The 24,351-nt window shown below is 41.7% G+C and overlaps 1 protein-coding gene across 4 annotated transcripts in view; it reads right to left on the bottom strand.

Annotated features, from left to right (window-relative positions):
* The window catches only part of F13A1 (coagulation factor XIII A chain), a 165,150-nt gene extending 148,145 nt beyond the window's left edge, over positions 1 to 17,005 (bottom strand). The window contains exons 1-4 of one of the 4 annotated variants that reach the window (XM_082731176.1): positions 16,846 to 17,005; positions 16,535 to 16,598; positions 14,440 to 14,587; positions 2,140 to 2,328 (exon numbers count right to left, since the gene is read on the bottom strand). In XM_082731176.1, coding sequence (XP_082587302.1) covers positions 2,140 to 2,328; positions 14,440 to 14,569 — 319 coding nt within the window. In that variant the 5' untranslated portion in view covers positions 14,570 to 14,587; positions 16,535 to 16,598; positions 16,846 to 17,005. Of the gene's footprint in view, positions 1 to 2,139; positions 2,329 to 14,439; positions 14,588 to 16,395; positions 16,599 to 16,815 lie in introns of all 4 variants that reach the window. The other 3 variants (XM_082731175.1, XM_082731177.1, XM_082731178.1) reach the window with 3 other exon arrangements.
* Positions 17,006 to 24,351: the final 7,346 nt, after the last annotated feature.

Here is a 24,351-nt window from a genome sequence, read left to right on the forward strand (position 1 = left end):
ATTGTGTATATATACCACATCTTCTTTATCCATTCATCTGTTGATGGACATCTAGGTTCTTTCCATAGTTTGGCTATTGTGGACATTGCTGCTATAAACATTCGGGTGCACGTTTGTATCTTCAGGGTAAATACCCAGTAGTGCAATTGCTGGGTCATAGGGCAGTTCTATTTTCAGCATTTTGTTCTGAATATTTTTCCAGCTCTACTATCATTGACTTCATATGTGATATTTTTGTCATATACTTATAGTTTGGTCATTTGTTCATATATATGATCATCGGTTGTATTTTGGCATGTGTAAGCCAAATATATAGACATGTAAAATAATATATATAATTATACATATAGTTAAATTTATGTTAAATACAAGAATATGTTAAATGCATATATTTACATGTAACATATATATCTACATATACTAAAATACTAAGATGTAAAATACTAGTTACTTCAGCATCATTTAATTTATTAAAACAACAAACAAAAAACTAAAAGCCCACATACTTTTCTTACTCCACAAAACTAACTACTATATTCACTAGTCTTATATACTGACATCAATTTCTGAATTGTCTATTCTGTTCCACAAGACGCTTCTTATAGTATGTTCAATAGATGCTTCTGATAGAAAATGCTCTTTTTTTGTATAATTTTCTTGATTTTTCCAAGTAATTACTCTTACAAATGAACTCTTATTTTATTTAAAAAAAATCCTCCATTGTGATTCCTATTGGAAATGCATTATATTTACATACTAATTTAGGGACACTTAAAAAAATTGAGATATCACATCCAAAAAATGTTTTTCTTTTCCAAGATTTTTCACATCTTTTATGAAGATTTAATAGTTGCTTTATTTGTGTTTTGCATATTGTTTTTTAAAATTTATTTTTACATTTCATAGTTTTACTAACTCTTATATGTGGAATATTTTTCTTCTTATTTCTATTTCCGGGTTCTCAATGCTAAAGGGAAAGGCTATTGACTTTTATGTATTTATCTTCTATCTAGCCATCCCACAAAGTTTTATTAATATTGTGCTTTCGTCCTTGAATCTATTGGATCTTCTATATATACAACAATAGCATTAGCAAAATATCTAATTTTATTTTTGTCAGTATTTATAGCAGATATTTCTCTTAAATTGTTCACTTGTTAAAATCTTTGAAGCTTACAAAAAAGTAATGTCAATAGCAGGTATCTCTCTCTAATTTCTCATTATAATTAAATTAGCTTTTTGCCACTTAGAATACCAAGAATTGTTGGTTTGGGGTAATTTTTACTGTAATTGAGATTTCTTTTACTTTTGTTTTGTTTAAAGTTTTTAAGAAAAAACAGCTGCTGAATTTTGTCGCACTCTTTTCAGTGAATATTGATCTGATTGCCTGATTTTTTCTTTTACTTTCTTTATATATAGGATTATATAGATAATTTTTCTGATATTGAGCCACCTTTGCTTTTTTGTGCATGTGTTTACTTGCTATATTTGTAAATTTCTAGGGAAATATTTACTAAAATGTGTCAAATATTAGTAGCTACAATTTAAAGAGTTCCAGAGTCTAATTAATTTGGGAAACACCCAACCAGAGTTAAATGGTACAAACTGTTAAGCTAATGTGTATTGTAAACCTACAAAAGCAGATTCGAGTACAAAATGTTTAGTGAGCTTTACTTGACTGTCTATCTTTCCTGAGTCATCCCCTGGGAGTAGATTAGAGCTGAACAAAGCTCGGGAAATGCTTATATGGAAATTGTACACTAAGAATTGAAAATAGTTTTAGCACATAAGACTGATGAAATCAAGAGAGTAAAGTTGATAAATTAAAAGCCACACTATAGGATGTGAAAACCATTTGGAGAAAAATAACATTTTCTACCAATTATACTCACTTTTATTATACAAGATTTTTATCCGGCTAGGCTCAAATTATTAATGTTTGGCATTATACTGACCCATCTTAGAGCATGGTCCTGGGGCTGGATGTAGCCCCAGCTCTAGCCAATTGTCAAAGTATAATTCTAAGAAGTAAACAGTTGCACTTGTATCCTTCTCTACTGTGTGGCCCATGGTATCATGACTATCATAACATGATGTCACAGATGGACTATCACAAAACAGCTTGCACATGGCACTCACCAATGACATATTCCACTCTGAAGAGATCTCTCCTGGGGTCATATGGACGATTGAAGTCGATCTGGATGAAGAAAGACTGTCCTCTACGTACAATCAACTTGTTGTTTTCATACTTGTCAGTGTGGTGGTCTACTTTATTGGTGTCCCATCTCTCTTTGAACAGGTGAACACTGGTGACATGAAGGTAGTCTACACATAAAAAAAAAAAATTGAGGGACACCACTGAATATCTTTGATACAACTGCAAACTCAAAAAACAAGATTGTTTTTCCTGATTCATTAGGTATTGAAGCAATGAGGTCTGTTGGATAAAACTCTATTGGAGGCTGATAGATTTAAGAGTCCTTCTCTTGTGACATTCTTGCCTTCAAAGAGGATTTTAAAAGCTTTGTCCCCTCTGATCTCACTTCAGACCACAGGGCGCTCACTTGGAATCGACAGAGAAGTGCTGATGATGTCTCCCATATAGGTGTAGGTACAGAGAAACTCAAGTCTTCACATTCCCAGAGCTCATGCTGGCTCAAGTCTTCACACTCCCAGGCTCACGCTGGCTTTCATTGTGACTATCACCTCACTATGTCACTAAATAGGAATAAGGACAGGATAGCCATTTAGATTTTCTTATCTTTAAAAAGGGAGGAAGTAAATCTGACAAAGCCTCAAAAGGATGTTCCAAAGGTCCAAATTGACCTTTAGTTCAAAATTCTCCTCTTACTTTAGATAGGATCAAATACCCTTCCTTCTACAATTCTAAAAGTAGATCTAGTCCTTCAAAGATAGGAAAGAAAAGAACAGGTATGGAGACAGAGTACTGACATTTCGCCAAGATAGATATAACTCTTTACACCTTGAACATGAAGAAAAGAAGTTTTGCATTTCCACCAATCTGGAAGTCAACCCTGGTCTGATACAAAATCTATAGGTCTTTCCTCTGGCCTTTTGGAATTGGGAGGATAAATGTCAGTTATACATTTATTTCAGCCACGATAGCACTGGATAAAGGTTAGATCTCCTCCTACCTTTCTCCCACTCTTCTGCAAATGATCACTGAGTATGAAGATAACTCTACCCATCTATACTGTAGTTTGAAAATCTAGTCTAGAGACAGATTTCTGCATGTACACTTGGAGTTGTAAAGGGGGAATTAAGGAGAGAGTCTGGTGGGGGTACACTGAACTTCGGCTACCCTGATCGTGTCTGCTGCATGGTTTGCCTTCACAGTTATGAACACAGAGCACAGCTGCTGAGCCTGCACTCATGCTGGAACATCTCCCTGCGAGACTCCAATGCCTTCATTTGTGGTTACACGGGAATCCTTGCAGGACACTTGGTCCCATCTGACTTCATTTTTGTCTCACAGGAGAAACCAAGAAGTTGGGATCATTAAGATACTCTCTAGTACTAAAATCTAGGAGTTTCTGAAATGTTCTTGATTAATTCAAAGTCCAGGTAATCCTGAGTTTGAATCTCGGGTCTCTTAATTATATAGGTAAGGAATGTTGCCTCATAGAAGCTGAGTTTTCTCACCTTCCAAATGAGGAGACTAATACTTTGAGAATTTCTATAAAAATTCAATTATGTAACAAGACAACTGCTCTGACATGAGGCCTGGCACATAGTGGGGCCCTAGGCTTACTTGTGGCTAACTTAACTATAAACTCTGATGGAGCCATGGTCTATATTACATGATGTGGTGCTCAGTGGGCTATTCCGACTGCAACATTACCGCACACAGAAAGTGCAAGATACAGTTTTATTTTTACCCCATTGCAGAACCCTGAACATGGTCCCCTAAAGGGCACTTTCCTTCTATTATGATGTGGGTGGAAGATGTTTAATTCTCTAGACCTCTCTCTTCCAAGCTGACTTTCCCCTAAGTTCTTTGTCCTTATTAAGGTCACAATCCTAGTGTTAAGACAGCTTCAGAAAGAGCTGGAGACACATAAATGTCTTAGTTGAAAAGGACCTTAGTAATCAACTCATCTGGTCCTCTTTCTTAGCACTGTGCTTCCCAATAATTTTTTTATTTTGTTTAAATGTCTGAAAACCGAATCCTCAGAAATGGATTTAATCAGGTCTCCATTAATCAGCACCAATGGAAGGAATACACTGATATTATAGCCTCACGGAATCTCTGAGGGCAAAGGCACTTTCTAGACCATCTGGTAGACCTGCTATGTACTGTATGAAACATCTTGAAAGCCCAAATGCTTAGGCTTTTTGTCTTCAACTGAACAGGAAACCCAGTATCTCACAAGGCAAACAGTCCATTTTTAAACAATTTTAATTATTTGAAAAGCCCTCTTAAGATGAACTGACATCTGCTTCCTTGTAAGTTTTCTAACCATGGATCCTGGTTCTGATTTCTGGGTAAATATAGACTACATTCTATTCATTTCATCTGGCACTCCTTAGGTATATAAAGACTTCTATTCCTTTGACTAAAACACTTTCCATTTCCTCAACTGTTCTTTTCCAGAACTTTAACTCTCTACTCTTTTCTGGAACATATTTCATTTCATAAATTTCTATCTTGTTGTATTTTTCCTAGAATTAAGTATTTATTCTAGCTACTGTTTTTCCAATGAATAGAGAGACTGCTACACCTTTCAAAACAAATAGCATATTTCTATTATTTCAGTCAAAGGTATCACTAGTATTTTGAATTGTTTTATCTTATTTTTTGATTTACAGTAAGCATCTGTTAGAGCAAAAACTTTAAAAATACACTATGATGTCATTTCTACCAGTAGTGCCTTATGATTCAATCCAGACTCCTAGAAGCCAGCCATATCTATACAAAAGTTTTCTTCTTTATAGCTCAATTTTTAGGTTTTCCATGTATTCATTTTTTTTTAATTTTTTATTTTTTATAAACATATATTTTTATCCCCAGGGGTACAGGTCTGTGAATCACCAGGTTTACACACTTCACAGCACTCACCCAAGCACATACCCTCCCCAATGTCCATAATCCATGTATTCATATTAAATTTCATCTTATTGAATTTGGTTAATTGTTCCAAGCTCTTAATATAATTTTAGACCCTAAGCAAATATTCAATATACTTAATACTCTCCCTGATTTCCTGTCCTCCAAGAATTTTACGTGAGTCATTTTATGTCGCCATTCAAGGCATGGATATAAATGTTGATTAGGTCACTGCTCAGTAAATACAAGCCAGATAACTGCATGGTGGTAGGCTCTAAAAAGTGAACAGATAGTCATGACATAGCACCGTAAATATTCTGATAAAGCAGTATAGGGTATTGGGTGGAAGAGGGTATCTGGGAGGTATAGGGAGCCTGTAACTCAGACTGGGAGAGTGTAACTAAAGAAGATTTTTGAAAGAAGTGAGGTATATAAGCAATAGTCAGAAAGATGAACAAGTTAACCAGGGGGAGGGGAGCAAAGACTTAGGCAACAGAGTGTCTGGTTTACTTAAGAAATTGAAAGATGATTGTTTGGCTGGAGCGTAGAAGTGGGACCACAAAGGAGGAGTAGGCAGGAGCCACTCATGCAAGCCCTGTACATGTTAGGGGATTTGGACTTTAACTACATTGGGGATACCATGAAAAATCTGAAATAGCAAACTGGCATATCTTCGTGTGTGTGTGTGTGTGTGTAAATTTCAAATGCTTCTGGTGAAAGAGTAAGAAAAGGAATGGATGGTGGCAGTGTTGGAGGCAAGAAGGTCAGCTAAGAGGCTGCTTCAGCATTCCAAGTGAGGAATGGGGTGAGTTTAGTCTCCCTGAAGATATTGAATGCACTGGTCCTGGAACACTGCCAGGATTTGCCTTATCTCATCCCATCTCCACTCCCATGATAATGTCCCCCTGAAAATGAGTATATCAGTTTTATGCTTTGGCTTCCCAAGTTTGACAAAGAGAAAAATAAAGCTGGAAAGAGAAAGTCAAGTATTTTTTAGAATCTTGTTCTCATTGGTTTTATTCTTATTGCAAATGGAAACTCTGGCTTTCTAGTTCCATGGGCCTGTCCAGTGAACTTGGTTAATATCTAATGAGTCCAGCTAAAGCCAGTCTATCTTCAATGTGGTGTAATGTCGTGATACTTTGGTGGGATATTGATATGCACTGGAAGAATAAGTGTTCCATGGTTACTCCAATTTGGGAAAGGCTGGCTTAACCAAAGTCAGTCAGGATTCTTGAAGGATTTATGGGAGACCTTTAATGATGTAGACTATAAATTTCCTATAGGTCTGGTGTTTTCCAAATTTAAATGACCATGGGAATTATTTTTTGTGGAAATCAGTGTTTTGCAGCATATGTTCCAGGAGATGCTTCACTATTTACTAATTATGCGACCTCAGAGAAGTTATTTAATCTCTCTTCAGTTTCCTTATCTCTAAAAAGACAATGAAGCACTCACCTTATAGGGTTAGTGTAAGGATTCGATGAAAAAAATGTAGGTAAAGTGCTTTAGTACAGTGTCTGGCACCTAGTAAATGCTCACAAACTATTTTTATTATATTAGCATTGTTACTATTAAGAGAAGAGATTATCATAGTGGATAAGAGTTTGGATTTTACAGCCAGACTGCCTTGAGTCACATCCCAGATCTGCACCTACTATTGCTATGACTTTGCACAAGTTATGCAAATTTCCTGTCCCTCAGTTTTATCATCTGCAAAATAGTGGTGGTGTTGGGATTAAATGAGAGAATGCTGCATTCCTGGGGCACTTGGGTAGCTCAGTCGGTTAGGTGTCCAACTCTTGATTTTGGCTCAGGTCATAACCTCAGGATTGTGAGACTGAGTCCCACCTTGGGCTCCACACTCAGCATGGAGCCTGCTTGAGATTCTCTCTTCCCTCTCCCTCCACTCACTTCCTGTCCCCACTAGTGCATGCTCTCTAAAGAAAGAAAGAAAAAAAAAAGGAAAGGAAAGAAAGGGAATGCTGCACTCCCTATATTCTGAGAAGACAGGCTTGTTTTCTTTCCTTACATTTCTACAGGCAGATGAAATAATTTTCTCCTCTTCATTCCCAGAATATGTTTTTCCTTTTTAAAATAAAAATGAACTATAATCAAGCACTTTGTGTCATGTTAATATAGGTGATATTAATTTGTGAGACTATAAGCCCTTTGAGGACAAGACCTCATCTTCACTGTACCTGAGACAATGCAAAAAGAAACTATAGTAAATATGCCACTTTTCACTTTAAACAAATGTAATGCCTGAATAGGAGATTGAAGTTGGTTATGAATCATAAAATGGATATTCTATTTATCATAGGATTAACCATACAGGCCCTTAAACGTTATTTATCAGACAATTTCATTCTTATCATATACCATTTTCAGGACTATATATATAGTATATTGTATATTCTACAGTGTTGATGACAGTCATCTAAGGTTTTATAATATGAGGCCTCCAGAGCAGCACTTTTATTTCATACTGGAATAAAAATGACATGCCTTGATAGCACATAACTCATATATTGCTTATAACAAAAGGTGAGGAAGAGCACTAATAGGTTATTTTGAGTATATAAAACCCAAGTCAAAAAATTATAGTTTCATAGTGAAAACAAATATATATATAATATATTTATATTTTCACATAAGTATATATTAAATAATATTTTATATTACATAATAATAATATGTAAAATAAACATATAATAACATATACATGAGGAATTTGTTTTAAAATAAGGCAATCTATAATGTTATAATTTTAATAACATTTTATTCCAAGTATGGAGTTTCTAAAAATATTATTTTTTTCTAAGTGATCTTTTCATTCTCTCCTGCAATATCTCTCTAACCGGTCAGTGCTCTCAAGAAAAAAGGAAAAATAGTATCATGGAAAATTATAGTGGCACATTGTGTGGAGAAAAACTAAGGCAATGATAAGTAAAATCTCCCTGTGTAATCTCTTAAAATAAAAACCCATATTAAAATAGAAACCCACATTTCATTTAAAAAATAAAATTTGAGGGATGTCTGGGTTGATCAGTTGGCTCAGATTTTGGCTCAGGTCATGATCTCAAGGTCATGAGATTGAGCCCTGCTCTGGGCTCTGCATTCAGCATGGAGTCTGCTTGAGATAATCCCTCTCCTTCTGTGCTTCCTCCTGCTTATGCTCTTTTTCTCTTTCTAAATAAATGAAAACTTTAAAAAATAAATAAGTGGTGATGCAACATGGAGGCTTAAGTGGGTAGGAGAAGAATAAATGAAACAAGATGGGATTGGGAGGGAGACAAACCATAAGTGACTCTTAATCTCACAAAACAAACTGAGGGTTGCTGGGGGGAGGGGGTTTGGGAGAAGGGGGTGGGATTGTGGACATTGCGGAGGGTATGTGCTTTAGTGAGTGCTGTGAAGTGTGTAAACCTGGTGATTCACAGACCTGTACCCCTGGGGATAAAAATATATGTTTATAAAAAATAAAAAAAAAAAAAAGAAAGGACCAATACCCAACTTTTGTAGCAACATGGACGGGACTGGAAGAGATTATTATGCTGAGTGAAATAAGTCAAGCAGAGAGAGTCAATTATCATATGGTTTCACTTATTTGTGGAGCATAACAAATAGCATGAAGGACATGGGGAGTTAGAGAGGAGAAGGGAGTTGGGGGAAATTGGAAGGGGAGGTGAACCATGAGAGACTATGGACTCTGAAAAACAATCTGAGGGTTTTGAAGGGGTGGGGGGTGGGAGGTTGGGGTACTAGGTGGTGGGTATTATAAAGGGCACGAATTGCATGGAGCACTGGGTGTGGTGAAAAATAATGAATACTGTTATGCTGAAAATAAAAAATAAATTAAAAAATAAATAAATAAATAAATAAATAAATAAATAAAACCTTGACCAAAACATGGAAGATGAAAAGCAACACTGAGAGTTTGAGAATTTGAAGAATATTCTAGACTGTAGTCAAATGGACAAGACATATGGAAGAGAAATGGGAGGGCCATTTATACTTTAGAGGGAGAAGGAAATGACAGCCCTGTTGCCCTCCCCCTAGAGTAATCTGATAGATCTCCAGATCTGCTAGGGGGCATGAGTATTAAGGAATAAGGTGAGGTCCCAATACCACCAATTAAACATTTTTCTCATTGCTCATGGACACTCATCTGCAGAGAAACCTTTATATTTGGTGTTTACAATACCTAATAATAACAAGGGCTCTACAGATGTCACAAAATATCATAAAATATAAGCATAGATATACAAATATCATAGTTTTTTCTTTTGTCCATTTTGCTTAGTGTTGTCTCTCTTCATGCAGTAAACACTCAGGAAACATTTATTAAGCTTGCATATTGATTTCTGCTTTTTTTTTTATTGGATTAATGAGACATAGTTTAGTTTGAAAGAGCCTTCTCATCATTCAGGCTCCATTCGACACAAACAGGAAATGAATTTGCTTCTCCCTGTCCAAGCCCAGTTCCTGGCAAAATGGAGCCACTCATTGCTAAGCTACTTTTTTTTTTCTTTAGAGATATTGTAGTTGGAAAGTTGGCAGCTTGCTCTTTCAAAGTGACAGCTTTCAAAAATTCTACCTAACACGGTTTAGCCTAATTCCAAATACACCAGAAAATGGACTGTTAAAAAAAAAAAAAAAAACAACTCTCCTCATGAGCCAGCTGCCTCCCTGTCCTCCTACCCTTTCCCTAATATGAAAAAAAGTAGATTATTTTCTCCTTAGGTTGTAAAAATATCCTTCCGAGAATGATTATACCTGTCATCGATGGAATCTTGAAATAAGTTAAATGTTTAGGTTCATATCCTAGAAGTTCCCTAGTGAATTGAAATCTCCTTCCAATCTTTGGTAATATTATTACCAAACTGTAGGCATAAATACTGTCCATGAGGAAGTAGGTTTGTTTATTGTTGAGACAAGAGGATAAAGGTTCCTCTTTCATATTTCTTTTAGATACCCCAAATTTTAAAGTATCATTAATTAGAATTATTAAAATTAATTTCTTAAGCAGCTTATTGTTTTTTAACTGTTGCTACTGAAATGTCCTGTACCATAAAATGTATAAGAAATGCTCAGCTGCTCAGAGGAATCTAGAATAAGGAGTGAGACCAGGATCTTCTCCAGGTATGGAAATATGCCTTGTCTACTTCTCCTCTCACCAGAAGTATCTCAACTGCCTCCAAATGTATTTCCTTCTTTCCATTTGCTCCTTACCATTGGAATGACCTTCATGAAACATAATTCTGATTATAACATTTTGCTATTTAGAATCCTTTGCAAGTCCTCCATTATCTGCAGGAGCAAAGGTAAGGTCTCAGTGTACCTACTGTAACAGACCCCTGCCTGCTTTTCCCAGGTTCATCCCCCTCTTTTCCCCATTACTTGGTATGCACAGTTCCCTCTGCTGGAAATGCTGTTCCCATGCACTTGTCTGCCTGGAAGACTCCTATTCATCCTCTAGGACCCAACTCAGATGGCCTTTCATCATAAAGCCTTCCTCACCCTCTTTCCCACTGTTCCCATACCATATCATTCCTTTCTCTGGTCTTTCACTGCAACTGGCATAATTTATGTAACAGTATCTATTCCACTGAATTGAAATTTTATTTTCTGTGTCTATTTCATCCAGTAGATGGAGAGCCACTTGAAGCCAGGGATTGGCTTACTCTGTGTCCTCAGAGAGAACTTAGCGTACTTCCTGACACATAGGTGGCAATCATTAAATGCTTTTACACAAGCCGAATCAAAGAATGAATTGGTTCTATACAACATCATTTCTTCATCACACATTAAATGCCTTTCTAATTCTTTTAAGACCCCTCAATCCAGATGGGTTTACTCTGCACTTAAGGGAGAGTGATAGTTAACTAGTTAATTAATTGCTTTGGTTCTGACAGGGGTAGGGTGGGAAGGAGAAGGGATGCTCAGAAAGGCACCAGACCCCATTAGCCTGAAAGATTCTAGATCTCTCCTGGATTTGACTTTTTTAGAGATCCAGACTTGCTTTCCAGTTTGAATTCATCACATTAGATCGGCCAAGTAAGGATTATAATTACTACTGCAAAGGATCACCTATGGTTAATAACACAGAGTCAAACCATAACAAGAATATAAGGCTATCTTCCAGAACATTACATCTCCTGCAAAATAGCCTTTGAGACCAGGAAGGCTGTAGAGAAATTTCCAGAAACAACCACTAAACATTCATAAGAGTCTATTAGGAAGAGATGCAAATCCAGCATTCTGAGGAGATTTTCACATACTTTAATTGGCTACAACTGAGTTCAGAAGGGGGCATTAAGTACCCTTAAAACACATGAGGACATCAAACATTGGCACTGACTGGCTTGTCCTACCTCCGGGGTCTCACTGTCACCTCAAATATTCCTTTTTTTTTTTTTTTTTTTAAATATCATGCTGCTGTATGGGAAGTACCTAATGTGAGTTTATACATTTTGAAATGCATGCTAAAGTCATTCTTAACCAAATATTCGCAAAAGCTCTGAATTAAGGGTATCATTCACACTCAGTGTTTATTGTATCTATCTATCCTTCTATCTATCTATCTATTTATCTATCATCTATCTATATATCTTTACTGCCACAGAACTATTTGAAATGAAAAATCCGCCATTTATCCTTTTTCTCCTCTTTCCTTTCTGCCTTCTCAGTCAGTTTGGCAAGAGCATCTTGCTGAAACTTTTGGAAAAGGTTTCCATTGAAACAAATGAGGAGAGTTTGACTTAGGACTTTGTGAGCCAAAGCTGCCCTCAGCCAGGAGCTCAGGGAGCTTCAAGCCCTCTTGGTCACCCCTAGGGGTCACTGCATAAACTGCAAGAAGACAGCAGCTAATCACACGTGACAGCCTTCACAGGGGATGACTTGGGGAGAAACTGATGTATTTTGTGTCAGGAAACCTGCTTTTGGCACAATTAAAGAGAAATGTGAAATGTAAAGAATAAGTAGGAGATAGTTCTTGATCACAGGGTTTGTATACTGGTATTTTTCTTCTGTTCTACTCATCTAGGAGTTCGCCCATGATACCTGGGTTCAGAGATCCTATCCTCATTGTGTAGTACTTAGCTCACCTGTGGGAGACAGATGAAATAAAGGCATGTTTTTAAAACCTGGAGCCTGCTATTAGTAAGATTATAATGACTCTAGGCCTGATGAGTCACTCAATTCTCAAGTGATTAACTGCTCATTCATTCTACAAATAGTCATTGGACACTCACATTCCTCTGCCAAAGCCTGTAATAGGTACCCCAGAATGTCACTTGGGCTGTGGACACATATGATTGCCAAGCAAATGATGAATGATTTTTCAAAATAATTCCCCACCCGTGCCTCCAAAAATAAATACACAGAACACAGTAATCCCAGATTTTTACAAAATCATCCTACCTACTCAAATTATCTGTTAGTTCTGATTTTTTATTAACCACATTTTTTCCGGATTTCAGATATACAGCTCCCGCAGGCTGTTAATGTTCCCCTCAGAAATAAGTGTTCACTGGGGTGGCTCCTAACCTTGTAGGGTATGATATCTTACACATTCTGAATCAATGAGTACTTGTTGGTTAACTCCCATAGACCAAGTGTCTCATAGACACTAGTCTTTTGATCATCATGGCAACTGTGAAGTAGGTATTACTTCCATTTTCTTGATGGAGAAACTGAGGCTCCCTAGGTGGCAAAGTGACTAAGTGACAAATGAGGAACCAGAACCTAGTTCTTCTGAGTCCTGAAGCAAGGGGCTCTTTGCTACATCTCACTGCCTCTGTTCACACTTCTCCTCACTGATCCTTTGCCCCTTTTCTCTTTCTGTTCTTTCTGCTCACATCTTCCAGCACCCTGGCCCCCATTCCACAGGGCCAAGAGACTTGTCTGCCAGAGGGGGGATTTTGCTAAAAAACTGAATACACCAAGGTATAATAATTTGCTCATAATTGCTTTATAGTTTGATGTCTGCACGCTTTCCAATTTATTTGCTTTCTTAGAGAAAGAAAAGAAAAGAAAAGAAAAGAAAAGAAAAGAAAAGAAAAGAAAAGAAAAGAAAAGAAAAGAAGAGGAAAGAATAAACCCAAGATTGGGCAATGAAGGCGTGAACATCAGCTACTTACTTTGACCTCAGCTTCCCCACCTTATAACATGGGGATTTAAATGAGTTTATTAGCAAGTCCTTTTTAACTCAGTTTTGTGGCTCTAATGGTGGAGTTGTAGGGAATGCAGCGCCCCACTGGGAAAGAGAGCTCAGAACTACAAGTTCACAAGTCTGTCGCAACCCTTCCACTCAACTGAAGAAGGCCTTTGGTGAGCCCCCCCCTCCAAATCTGCATGGTACCTTATTGTGTGGTACTCGATATCTCTGTTTTCACAGTTGGACAGCAAATTGTCTAGACATGATAGTAACACAATCAAACCTGTCTGCAAGGTGCAGGCATTTCTCTGATTTGCTCTTGCATTGTTCTTTCCCTTTGCTTTCAACTGCTGATCTCTTTCTGAGGAAGGGGATTAACCATTTACCACAGGGTGATCCTGAACATCTGACCCCAGCAAGTGGGTGTTCACCTCCCAGGGAAACCAAGTGCAGAGTACCCTCAGGAGCAGAAGTGGGCTTGCTGCATGAGTGCTACCAACAAAAAGTGGTCCATGTGAGATGCCATTCGGGGACATGAGTCTGAATGTCCCTGCTGTGGCCCAGGGGAATGGCGTCTGTATCACCAAGCCACTGCTGGCACCTGGGCTCTGTCACAGTTGACAGGGCTGAGTGGAGGTCAGCTGCTGGCTGCTCCTCCCAGAGCAGGTCCCTTGGGATCAGTGGAGGCGAGAACAGGGGAAGCAGCTTGCCTCACCTGCTCACCAGGCTGTTCTGGAGAGATGTAGAGGGCTTCCATCTCCATTACTGTCAGAGTCTGGCATCTTTTGCCAACTCTGAAATTCACAGCAAAGGAGAGAGAAGGGAGGAGGGAGAGGGAAAGAGGCACAAGCCAGACAATAAAAACAGCCACAATATTTTGGAAGTGGAAACTTCCAGCTAGAGAATATTTTTAAAAACAGAACAGTAGCGCTGGAAGAGGCATCCACTGAGCCAATGCCCTTGTTTTCTAGAGGAAATAGCTAAGAGATAGAAAGACAAAGTGACTTCCCTGGGATCACAAAGCTATTAAGTGGCAGAACTGGGACAAGAATCTGGATCTTGGGGCCTTTTACCACTGAAAAAGAAGGCTTGGGATTCTTTAATACCAGACACTGGCAGGGGAGCCGCTTTTGTGGGAGTCTAGTGGAGACAAAGGGTGCTGACCCAACCAGCACCTGCAGGGAGGAGCAGGTGGCGGACCCTGTACCTTGCAGATTGACACCTCGGGGCACCAGCCCCTGCAGTTCCACAGTGGGGAGGTCATCCTCTGCCGCATTGGACGCGTTGCGGGGCAGGGCTCTCCTGCCTCCAAATGCAGGCTCCGAGGTCTCAGACATTCTCAGTTTCACAAGCTCCTTATGGGAGAGAAAGGGAGACACAGAAAAGGAATGGGAGACAAGTTACATTTGAGACAAGGATTCAAAAATAGAGAAGCAGACATATCTGTGTGGGATCGCACATTTTGAGTTTCACATAAATAAAACTTGAGAAGTCTTAGTAGGGATTAGTCTAATGATGGAGTATAGTTCCCCAAGGATCTCGGGGAGATTTCTTGTTTGTCAAAACACATGGAAAGCAGAAGAAAAGGGGCTTATCTGACGAAAGGAAAAATGTAAAAGATTTTAGAAAGCAGGGTTCCCCCGCTCCATTACCCCTAAAGACAGTATTTTTGTAAGAAACGTTTATTGTCATATGCCCATACATATGTCCATTTCATATAGACTTGAGAAGGCCTAAGTCACTTCTAAGAATAAAGTCATCCAACCATGTCCAGGTAAGTGTTCATTTTTTGCAACTTCATTCAACCAATGTTTAATGAGAGCCTACTATGTGCCAGGCTGTGATCTGGGCACTTGGAATACATCAGAGAACAAAGCAGAAGATTGTTGACCTAGAGCTTCCAGTCCAGTGAGGGTTAGGGTGGAGGCCACACTTTGCAGAAGTAAACAGAAAAGGGTATAACAAGGTGGCAAGTGCTTTGGAGCCAGGACCACACAGAGCAGGAGAAGGCAGATGGAGTCTGGGTGGGTGAAGAGGGTACATTGTGATTTTGAATTAAGGCTATTAATAGCCTTTCTCTAAATGCACTTGGTCTGTGGTGCTAACACTGCCTTTGCTCCAAGCCTGCTTCCCCTTCCTCTGGAGTTTGCACAGGCAAGAAGCCAGCTTAAACACCACATACCTCACTGTTAGGCCCCAATCAGTACTTGTTGACAAACTGACCAAATAAAGGGAGCCCTTGTTTCTGGCCCAAATGGAGCTTTCACCTTCAACACCTAGATCACCCAGTCATGACTCTTGGTTATTTGGCCCTTTTCAAAAACGAAGCACACCCTCAAAAGATGAAGTGCCTCCACCATAGAGGCAACCAGAGTAGACTGTTCCAGAAACATGTTGAGCAAAGGCAACACAGCTAGAGACAAGAGAACTACTTTCTAGGTAGGGTATTTGGTCTGGGAAGCAGACAGCAATATTTGCAAGCATAAAGTCTGAATCAGTTTCCATAAATATCTACAGACATATTTACAAAGTCTCTAGTGAGCTGAGGGGACAGGGAGAAAGGATCAATGATGGAAGGAAGAGTTAATGATGGAAGGTAAGAAAAAGCCATCCTCTGGAGGAAAAGAACCCTGAGGTGGGCTTAGGATCACTAAGGGAGGGAGGGTTTGGGGGAGAACAGGGAAGAGCAGTGCAGTAGCCAGTTGGGAGAGAGAACCCAGAAAGCAAAGAGCTGGGGAGCCCCAGGTGCTTGCCAGGTAAGAGGAGCCTGTGCAGGTGAGTGCAGGTGGGCGGAAGCACCCTCCTCTCCAGGGGTCTTGGGGGGTAAGTGCTCAAGTTCAGCTCTTTTGCATTGGGAAGAGGAAAGGGGGAGGCAGAGCCAAGACAAGCAGGTATTCTTACCTGGCCTCGCTCTCTCTCTGTCTCTGTCTCTCTCTAACCTTCTCTCTCATCCCTCCACAGTTTTCTCCACTGAGGAGAAGGGAGCTCCCTTGGGGGAGCCCTCCCAAGTCCCTCATTCCCATCTGGTGGCCTTCTTGCAAGCAGAGCCTTCAGAAAATCTTGAAGGAGTGCCCGAGAAGTCCCTGCTTGGACAGAAATGGGGCTGGGAAGGCGCGGAGATGGGGGCCAGGAAACACAGTGGACAAGTGGGGGCGCCTCTTACCCCTGTCCCCTATACCCGGAGCAGCAGACGCCCGAGGGATCACAGGAAAACTCCAGGGCAGGAAGGCAGGCGCAGCCGGGCCCCTTGGCTCCTGGGTGCAGGTTTGCGGTGAGGCCGGGCGGGAGGGGCGGCTGCTTACCTGCGGTCCGCCCGAGGTGCCCTAAGGCAGGCTGGCTCTGCTCAGAAGTACTTCCTCAAAAGGACTCCGGAAAAACGACAAGAAAGTTGGCTCTTAAATAACTTCCTAACAGCCCCCACCCTCCCCCCTGCCTTCCCCCCTCCCCTCCCGTCCCACTGGGTTTTCTCCTCCCCCTTCTAGACAGCTGGAGCAAACAGAGCAGCTTCTAGGACTTTCTACGTATTGCTGCCATCCCGCGTGGTTCCGGCATGAGCCCCTCTCCCGACCCACGCCCCTCTTACTTCGGAGTTCCTAGCCCTGCTTCTCCTCACCATCCCCACTCCAGCTCTGCAACCCCTCTGCAGAGGCCCCTCACACCCTGCCTCCTCCTTTTCCTCAGTGGGGCTGGAAGGGTCTTCCTGCACAGGGCAGTGTCCCCGCTGGGGATTCTGAGGTTGGCTGCTTGGATGAAGGGTGGGTCTGCCCTCTGGCAGAGAGGTCACAGACAGCTGTGACCATGCATAAAGCAAGAGGAAGGTGTCCTTCTTGTGTCAATACGGCTGGGGGGGGGGGGGATGGTCTGTGTTCTTGATGCATCCATGCGAGCCTCAGCCACCACCTTACTGCAGGACTTCCCACAGGAGGGGAGGCCCAGCCCTGGGGAAGATGAGTAAATAACTTTAAGTGTCACAAAAATTAGAAAATAACACTTTTTTCCCCCTGGAAACCATTTTGGTTTATCTTCAAATAACTGGAGAAATAGAAAATTTTTCTTCCATGTATATGTTTTTTTTCTGATTCTTTGTCTCTCTAAATACTCCCATTTTCAGACAGGGCTATTTTTAACCCTTTTTACTGTCTTCAAATCTCTGACCTTGCCCCTTGATCTAATTTCATGGGGGGAGGGGGAAGACCACTGATTAGGAATTCTCCAAATTTTCTGCTACCAATCTATGAACTTGTTTGCAAATGCCTATAGTTCCCTCTTTCTTCCTCTTACTAAAGTGGAAAATGGTTCCAGTCCTTTGTCCATGGCCAAGTGCACGGGGCCCTGCCTTTGTGCCTGTGGTCTATGTCACCTTGTTCTTCAGGGTCTGGCCATACTGCATATCCTTTCTTTCTCCTCTATCATAAAGCTCCCGCTTGAGCAGCTGTTCCCCACCATCAGTGACACAACTTCAAAGCAAGTCTCTTCAGTACTTGCTCAAACCTTCCCTGGGACCACATGCCCCCAGCTATTGCTCCCTTCTCTCCTCTTCATTGCAAGCTTCTGCCATCTGACATCTGCTCCATTGTTCTGTTGAAACTAGCTCAAGGTCACCAATGGCCTGTGCTAAATCCAAAGGAAAGGATTCTGTTCCAATTTACCTAACATTCGGAGACATTAAACTTGGGCACTCTTACCTTGAAGGTCTGTTCCCCTGGATTCTGGGGCATTACACTCCTCTAGTGCCGCACGCACCCCTTTGGATAAATGTGGCATTCCCATCATTCTCATTTCCCATCTGTATCCTGACATGTCCCAATCTAGGTTTTTAGCCATGATCTTTTCTAGAACCTCAGAATCCCCAATGTAAGTGTCTCCCAACCATCTTGGCATGTCCCAGTGATAACTCACACTCATCATGTCTAAAATGAGATGTGTAATTTCCCCTGAAAACCTGGTCCATCTCAAAAGTTCCCTATCTCAGTGAATGCCACCACCCTCCTTTCTGTTGCCAAGCCAGACATGTGGTGTTGTTCTCGGCACTTCCTTCTTTTCCTCCCCTCAACCCCCAAATCCAATCCCTCAACAAATACTTTCTATTCTTCCTCTTAAATAGCTCTCGAATCTACCCATTCACTCCCACTCCCACAGTGGAGGTTCAGACTCCCGCATCATCCTTGTCAAATCTCCAGTTGTCAAAATCTCCGGAACCACCTACCGCTTCCAATCTTGACTCCTCCAGTCCATTCTCCACACTGCAGTGAGAAAGAGCTTGGAGGGGCTTAAATCTGGAATCAAATTCTTTGCACAAGCTCTTCTATCACAACTTCCATTTGCTCTTAGGATAAATTCCAAACTCTGGTTGACGGGGTCTCTGCAATGTCGGTCCTACTTTGTCCTCCATCCCCTTCCACTCTCTCTTGCCTTCTGCAATGGAAGCCCACTCTACCCACCTCCTGCCCACCCCCATCCCCCCTCAGCCCCTTGTGGTACGCTCCAGCCCCAGTGATTTCCCTGCTTGTACCACTTGTACCATGGCCAGAAACACACTCCACTCCTCTTGCCTCTTCTCACCACTGAACTATTTCTTATTCACTCTCCAGATCCCAGCCCAAACTGCACACGTGTCCTGCAGGAGGTGGCCTTGTCCTGGTGCTTCTCATCCGAAGCAGCCATTCTCTGTCTCCTTGTCTGTACTCCCACTAAACTGCATGAGAGTAGAGACCCTAGCTGGAGTTCCCCAGGGATAGTCTGCTGACCATTCGATTACTCAAAGCCCATCCTTTCCATGCTCTTTGTTGAGTGCTAAAGAAGGACCAGCCTACTCTGATAATTATTCTGGCAAAAATCAAGCCTGAGTGTCCAGGATTCCTAGAGACCCCTTGCCTATGTGGGTCTGGGGAAGAGCCAGGCAGCTTGGCTCCGTTCAGATTAGGTGACACAGCTGCCAGACCCTCTGGGATTCCTGACTGTGCTATGCATTCAGGACAGGTCTGTCACCCTCACAACTGCCACCTCAGTGCCATTTTGCACCTGAGACTCACTCATTATTGTGTGACTATGCACATGTATTATTTAGCTTTCTAACTTCCCCAAATCACTGACCCAGAAGACTGAAAAAGCAGTGGCTTTCCTTGTGTCTAAAACTAGTGTCAATAGCAGAGTGTCTGAGGACACCAAGCACAGAGATGTTAAGATGTTACAGATGTTATAAAAAAAAGAAGTCAGTCACATCTCTGTTACTGATATTACAGAGCCTTTCCTCATAGCACGGGGGCTTAGAAGTCAGAACAAAGTTTTCTGGCCATACCATGAATCTTGAACTATGCCCCCCCCCCACCACCAAATGTGACTATGGTAGAAGCAGCTGGATGAACAGACTCTGAACTCTGTGGTGTCCTTTGTTTCTGAATGTTTCTTGCCTGGCATGGAGGTGGCACACTATAGGTATTTAAGGAACGTTGCATGTGGGGTCTACCTGGGGGGGGGGGGGGACAAAAAAACACCTTGGATATTTTTAAAAGAAGGAATTGATCACAGGGGTTTGGTTACATGGGTGCCAGAAGAGACCAGAAACCAAAGAGGGAAATCAAGTCAATTAACTCAGCAGTTAGCAACAGCAGGGGAGTGGTGTCATCCCAGCACAAGGGTTAGGGTCATCACCAGAAAACCTGTCTGTCTGAGGTCAGGAGGGAGGGAAGAATGACTCTGGCTCTTCTCTTCTTCCCTTTCTACTTTCCCTCCAGTGTCTCTCATTTGCTCAATTGAATGAAAATCAGTTGATAAAGGAGTCTGGGCAACACAGTCCACAAAGCTGGCACCACCACACCGGGGTGGAGAGGGCTTCCCAAGATCACCCCCAGGTTTTATGATTCACCAGGCTGTCATCCTCACAGCTGTGATTTATTGTGGTGAAATCATGAAAATCAAGATCAGCAAAGGAAAAGGCTCATGGAGTGAAGTCCAAAGAAAGCCAGGAGCAAACTTCCAAGAGTCCGCTCCCAGCGGAGTCAGACACATGGTTACATCCCTCAGCTACGAATGTGACAACACATGTGAAATGTTGTCTACTAGAGAAGCTCATTAGAGACCCAGTGCCCAGGGTTGTTGTTGGAGGCTGGTCACACAGGTACTCTGCTGAGCATGTACCAAACTCTAGACTCACAGAAGGAAAGCAGGTGCTCAGCATAAACCGTGTTCTCTGTCCAAAGAGCGTGGGCACAGAGAACCATGCTCATCAGTCAAGGAACAGTGGGACTCCTGAAGTCCAAGGTCGCAGATGCCAACCAAAGGCTAGCCATTTAAAGAAGGCTTTCTGGGGAGAGTAGTCTCAGGTGTGCTGTGTTGACTCCTTTTTCCATATCATCCACCCTGTCCCCCCCATGCTCCCACACACACCCAAAACAGAGTAAAGCAAGGACAAAGTGAGGAGTGGATCTCAGGGCGAACAGTTGCAGTGAAGTCAGTCCCTTACTCTCCCTTCTAGACATTGCTCTCAGCGTCATAGTAATGGCTTAGAGCTGGAGGAAGCTCTCAGGGGAAGGTCCTTGACTGGGGTAATACAGGTTCCCCATACACACTTTCTCTGGCCTCACTGGCTCAGGATGGGACCTCTGAAGAGGTCTACATTCTCTTGGAGTGCATAAGCCCTGGCACACCTTCTCACTTTCCTGGAACTGAAGAAGCCATGATCCTGGTGTCCTGTTGATTGAAACACAGCTGCAATTAACTCCTCATTGTCTATTCAAGGGGCAGGGCAAGAATACCTACACCTCTCACTGAGGGATCCTGGCTCCCTTCAGAAATATGTAGCAACCTCTGGAAGCCTTAGGTGAGCAGAAGGTGCATGCGATGGGAGGAAGAATTCCCAGTTATCTTACTTTGACGTGTTCAGTCTGAGTTCTCATTTCTAGGGTATGGACACTCTTCTCTCTAGATGTATTACCATCTCTCTCCTATTTGGCAATATCCAAAAGCAGACTGTTTGCTCAGGGGATGACTTTTCTGGCAAACTCTGTTTGATTTATATGCAAAACATCACAACCCAAACAAACAAACAAAAAGTCAGTCACGTCTGTACCCTTCTGGTTTTTTCCAGTTGAAACAGGACTTGGATTTTGTTGGTTATAGATGTAGTTACACAGGGAGTGGATATAAATAACAACAAGTTGCCAAACCCTCCAACATAAATGATCAAAGTCCACGTCTTGGGGAAGACTTTCTCCTCTGGTGACCTTGAGTCTTAGGAATTGGGGGGGCGGGGGTACTTTCCACTGCAGGAGAGGTGATGATTGGGGAGAGGATGGGAGGGAGGCTGGGTGGAAAGTTTACAGTCAACGTTCCAGCCACCAGAGTGAGCAGTCAATAAAGGAGAGTGGGCCTCTGCATCCATTCACGCCTTGAGAGAAGCCTCAGGGGAGTCGTCACAAAGTCTGACGATGACATTTAAAGCCAGGAGAAGGAATTTATAAAGCACCATCACATCTGCCTCTGTAACAGGGGCTTGGGTTCTGAGAAAGGACTGTTCCTCCAAAGGTTTTTTCCCTCTTCTTTTAGGAGAGATGTAAACCCACAGCAGTGACAGTTCCAGATGGCAGATGCTTCTCCTTGTTTCAGCTTCCCTAGGCATGACCCTCTTGCCAGCATTCTGCCGTCATCCTTAATCTACATTCCCAGGAACAGCAGATTGCTGGGTTTGGTCTCCTCATGGTAGGGTCCTCCAGGAGGGCTCATGGAGGAACGCAAGACTTAACTAATGCCCTTGTGAGCTTACCAAGTACAAACCCCTGTCTTTACTATTATTGTCATTTTTAATTTTGGTAAAAAATACGTAACATAAAATTTACTGTCTTAACCATTTTTTTTTTTTAGATTTTATTTATTTATTTGACAGACAGAGATTACAAGCAGAAAGAGAGGCAGGCAGAGAGAGAGAGGAAGGGAAGCAGGCTCCCCGCTGAGCAGAGACCCCCCCATGTGGGGCTCCATCCCAGGACCCTGGGATCATGACCTGAGCCGAAGGCAGACGCTTTAACCCACTGAGCCACCCAGGCACCCCTGTCTTAACCATTTTTAAATGTGCAGTTCAATGGGTAAAGTATATTCACAGTGTTGTGCAACCACCTTCAGAATTTCTTTATCTTGCAAAACTGAAACTTCATATCCATTAAATAATTGTGTGTCTGAGTGTGTATGTAACGGTGTTTGTGAGTATGTGCCTGTGTGAGTGGGTGTGTGTCTGAGACTGTATGTAAGGGTATTTGTGGTTGTGTGCCTATACGTGAGTGCATTGACTTTGTAAGTGATCGTAATTGTGAGTGTGTGCTCATCTGTGTGAGCATATGTGCAAGGACCAGGGAAGACAGAAGAACTGCCGCAGGGATGGCTCACTGTGTGAACTCTTGGAGGTGGGTTTAGCTTTGGGAGACTCTCCATTGGCTTCCAAGCACCTCCTGAGTTCTGGCTGGACTTAAGGAGACACTGAGAGAGCTCTGTACCCTTTAAAAGACTTTATAAAATATGACAAAAGTTACCTAGAACTAGATCTCTTACAGATGAAAGCCTTCAAACTTGAGGAGAGATTTTATAAAATGTTGATTAACTGGAGACATCCAGACTAGGGGACAGATGCCCTGATGAAACCATAACCAGCCTCACCAGCATACAGCATGGACACATGGCAAGACCTGCTTCCTTTTTTATTCCTTTCCTGACTCTAGTGGCACCCAGACTCTACTGATCACAGAAGCAGAGCAAGACACCCCACATCCACCCATCCTGTTTACCTCACTTTTCAGGAGAAAATGCATTCAGTGATAACAAAGCATTATTAAAAAATAACAATTAAAATAGAAATGTAATGAAGCATTTGACCAGCAAAAGTGAAACCCAAGGTAATGCCACAGATTTGTTTCAAATAATGTACTGAGTGAAAGAATTGTGGCAATGCAAAAACACCACTAACCCCTGGATAATAGGGAGGCACTACAAACAAGCCCAGAATGCCAATTACCTCTGTGTGCCTGTGTGCAGGCTTGTATGCTTAAATTCAGCAGGAACCTTGCAAGCGTCCCCAAGTGTAATATGCAACTGGAGTTAGAAGCAAGACTTCCCCCAAAGAACAAATAATCCAATCAAGAAATGGGCAAAGGACATGAACAGACATTTCTGCAAAGAAGACATCCAGATGGCCAACAGACACATGAAAAAGTGCTCCATATCACTTGGCATCAGGGAAATACAAATCAAAACCACAATGCGATATCACCTCACACCAGTCAGAATGGCTAAAATCAACAAGTCAGGAAATGACAGATGCTGGCGAGGATGCGGAGAAAGGGGAACCCTCCTACACTGTTGGTGGGAATGCAAGCTGGTGCAACCTCTCTGGAAAACAGCATGGAGGTTCCTCAAAATTTTGAAAATAGAACTGCCCTATGACCCAGCAATTGCACTATTGGGTATTTACCCTAAAGATACAAACGTAGTGATCCAAAGGGGCACGTGTACTCGAATGTTTATAGCAGCAATGTCCGCAATAGCCAAACTATGGAAAGAACCTAGATGTCCATCAACAGATGAATGGATCAAGAAGATGTGGTATATATACACAATGGAATACTATGCAGCCATCAAAAGAAATGAAATCTTGCCATTTGCGACAACATGGATGGAACTAGAGCGTATCATCCTTAGCGAAATAAGTCAAGCGGAGAAAGACAACTATCATATGATCTCCCTGATATGAGGAAGTGGTGATGCAACATGGGGGCTTAAGTGGGTACGAGAAGAATAAATGAAATAAGATGGGATTGGGAGGGAGACAAACCATAAGTGACTCTTAATCTCACAAAACAAACTGAGGGTTGCTGGGGGGAGGGGGTTTGGGAGAAGGGGGTGGGGTTATGGACATTGGGGAGGGTATGTGCTTTGGTGAGTGCTGTGAAGTGTGTAAACCTGGTGATTCACAGACCTGTACCCCTGGGGATAAAAATATATGTTTATAAAAAATAAAAAATTATATTTAAAAAAAAAAAAAAGAAGAAGCAAGACTTCCTCCCCTGCTACCTGTGTGACGGTGGGCAAGTTACTACCTTAATATCTCTGTACCTCAGTTCCCTCACCTGTAGAG

This window comes from Mustela nivalis (genome assembly GCF_964662115.1).
Source record: "Mustela nivalis genome assembly, chromosome: 5".
Classification (NCBI taxonomy): Eukaryota; Metazoa; Chordata; class Mammalia; order Carnivora; family Mustelidae; genus Mustela; species Mustela nivalis.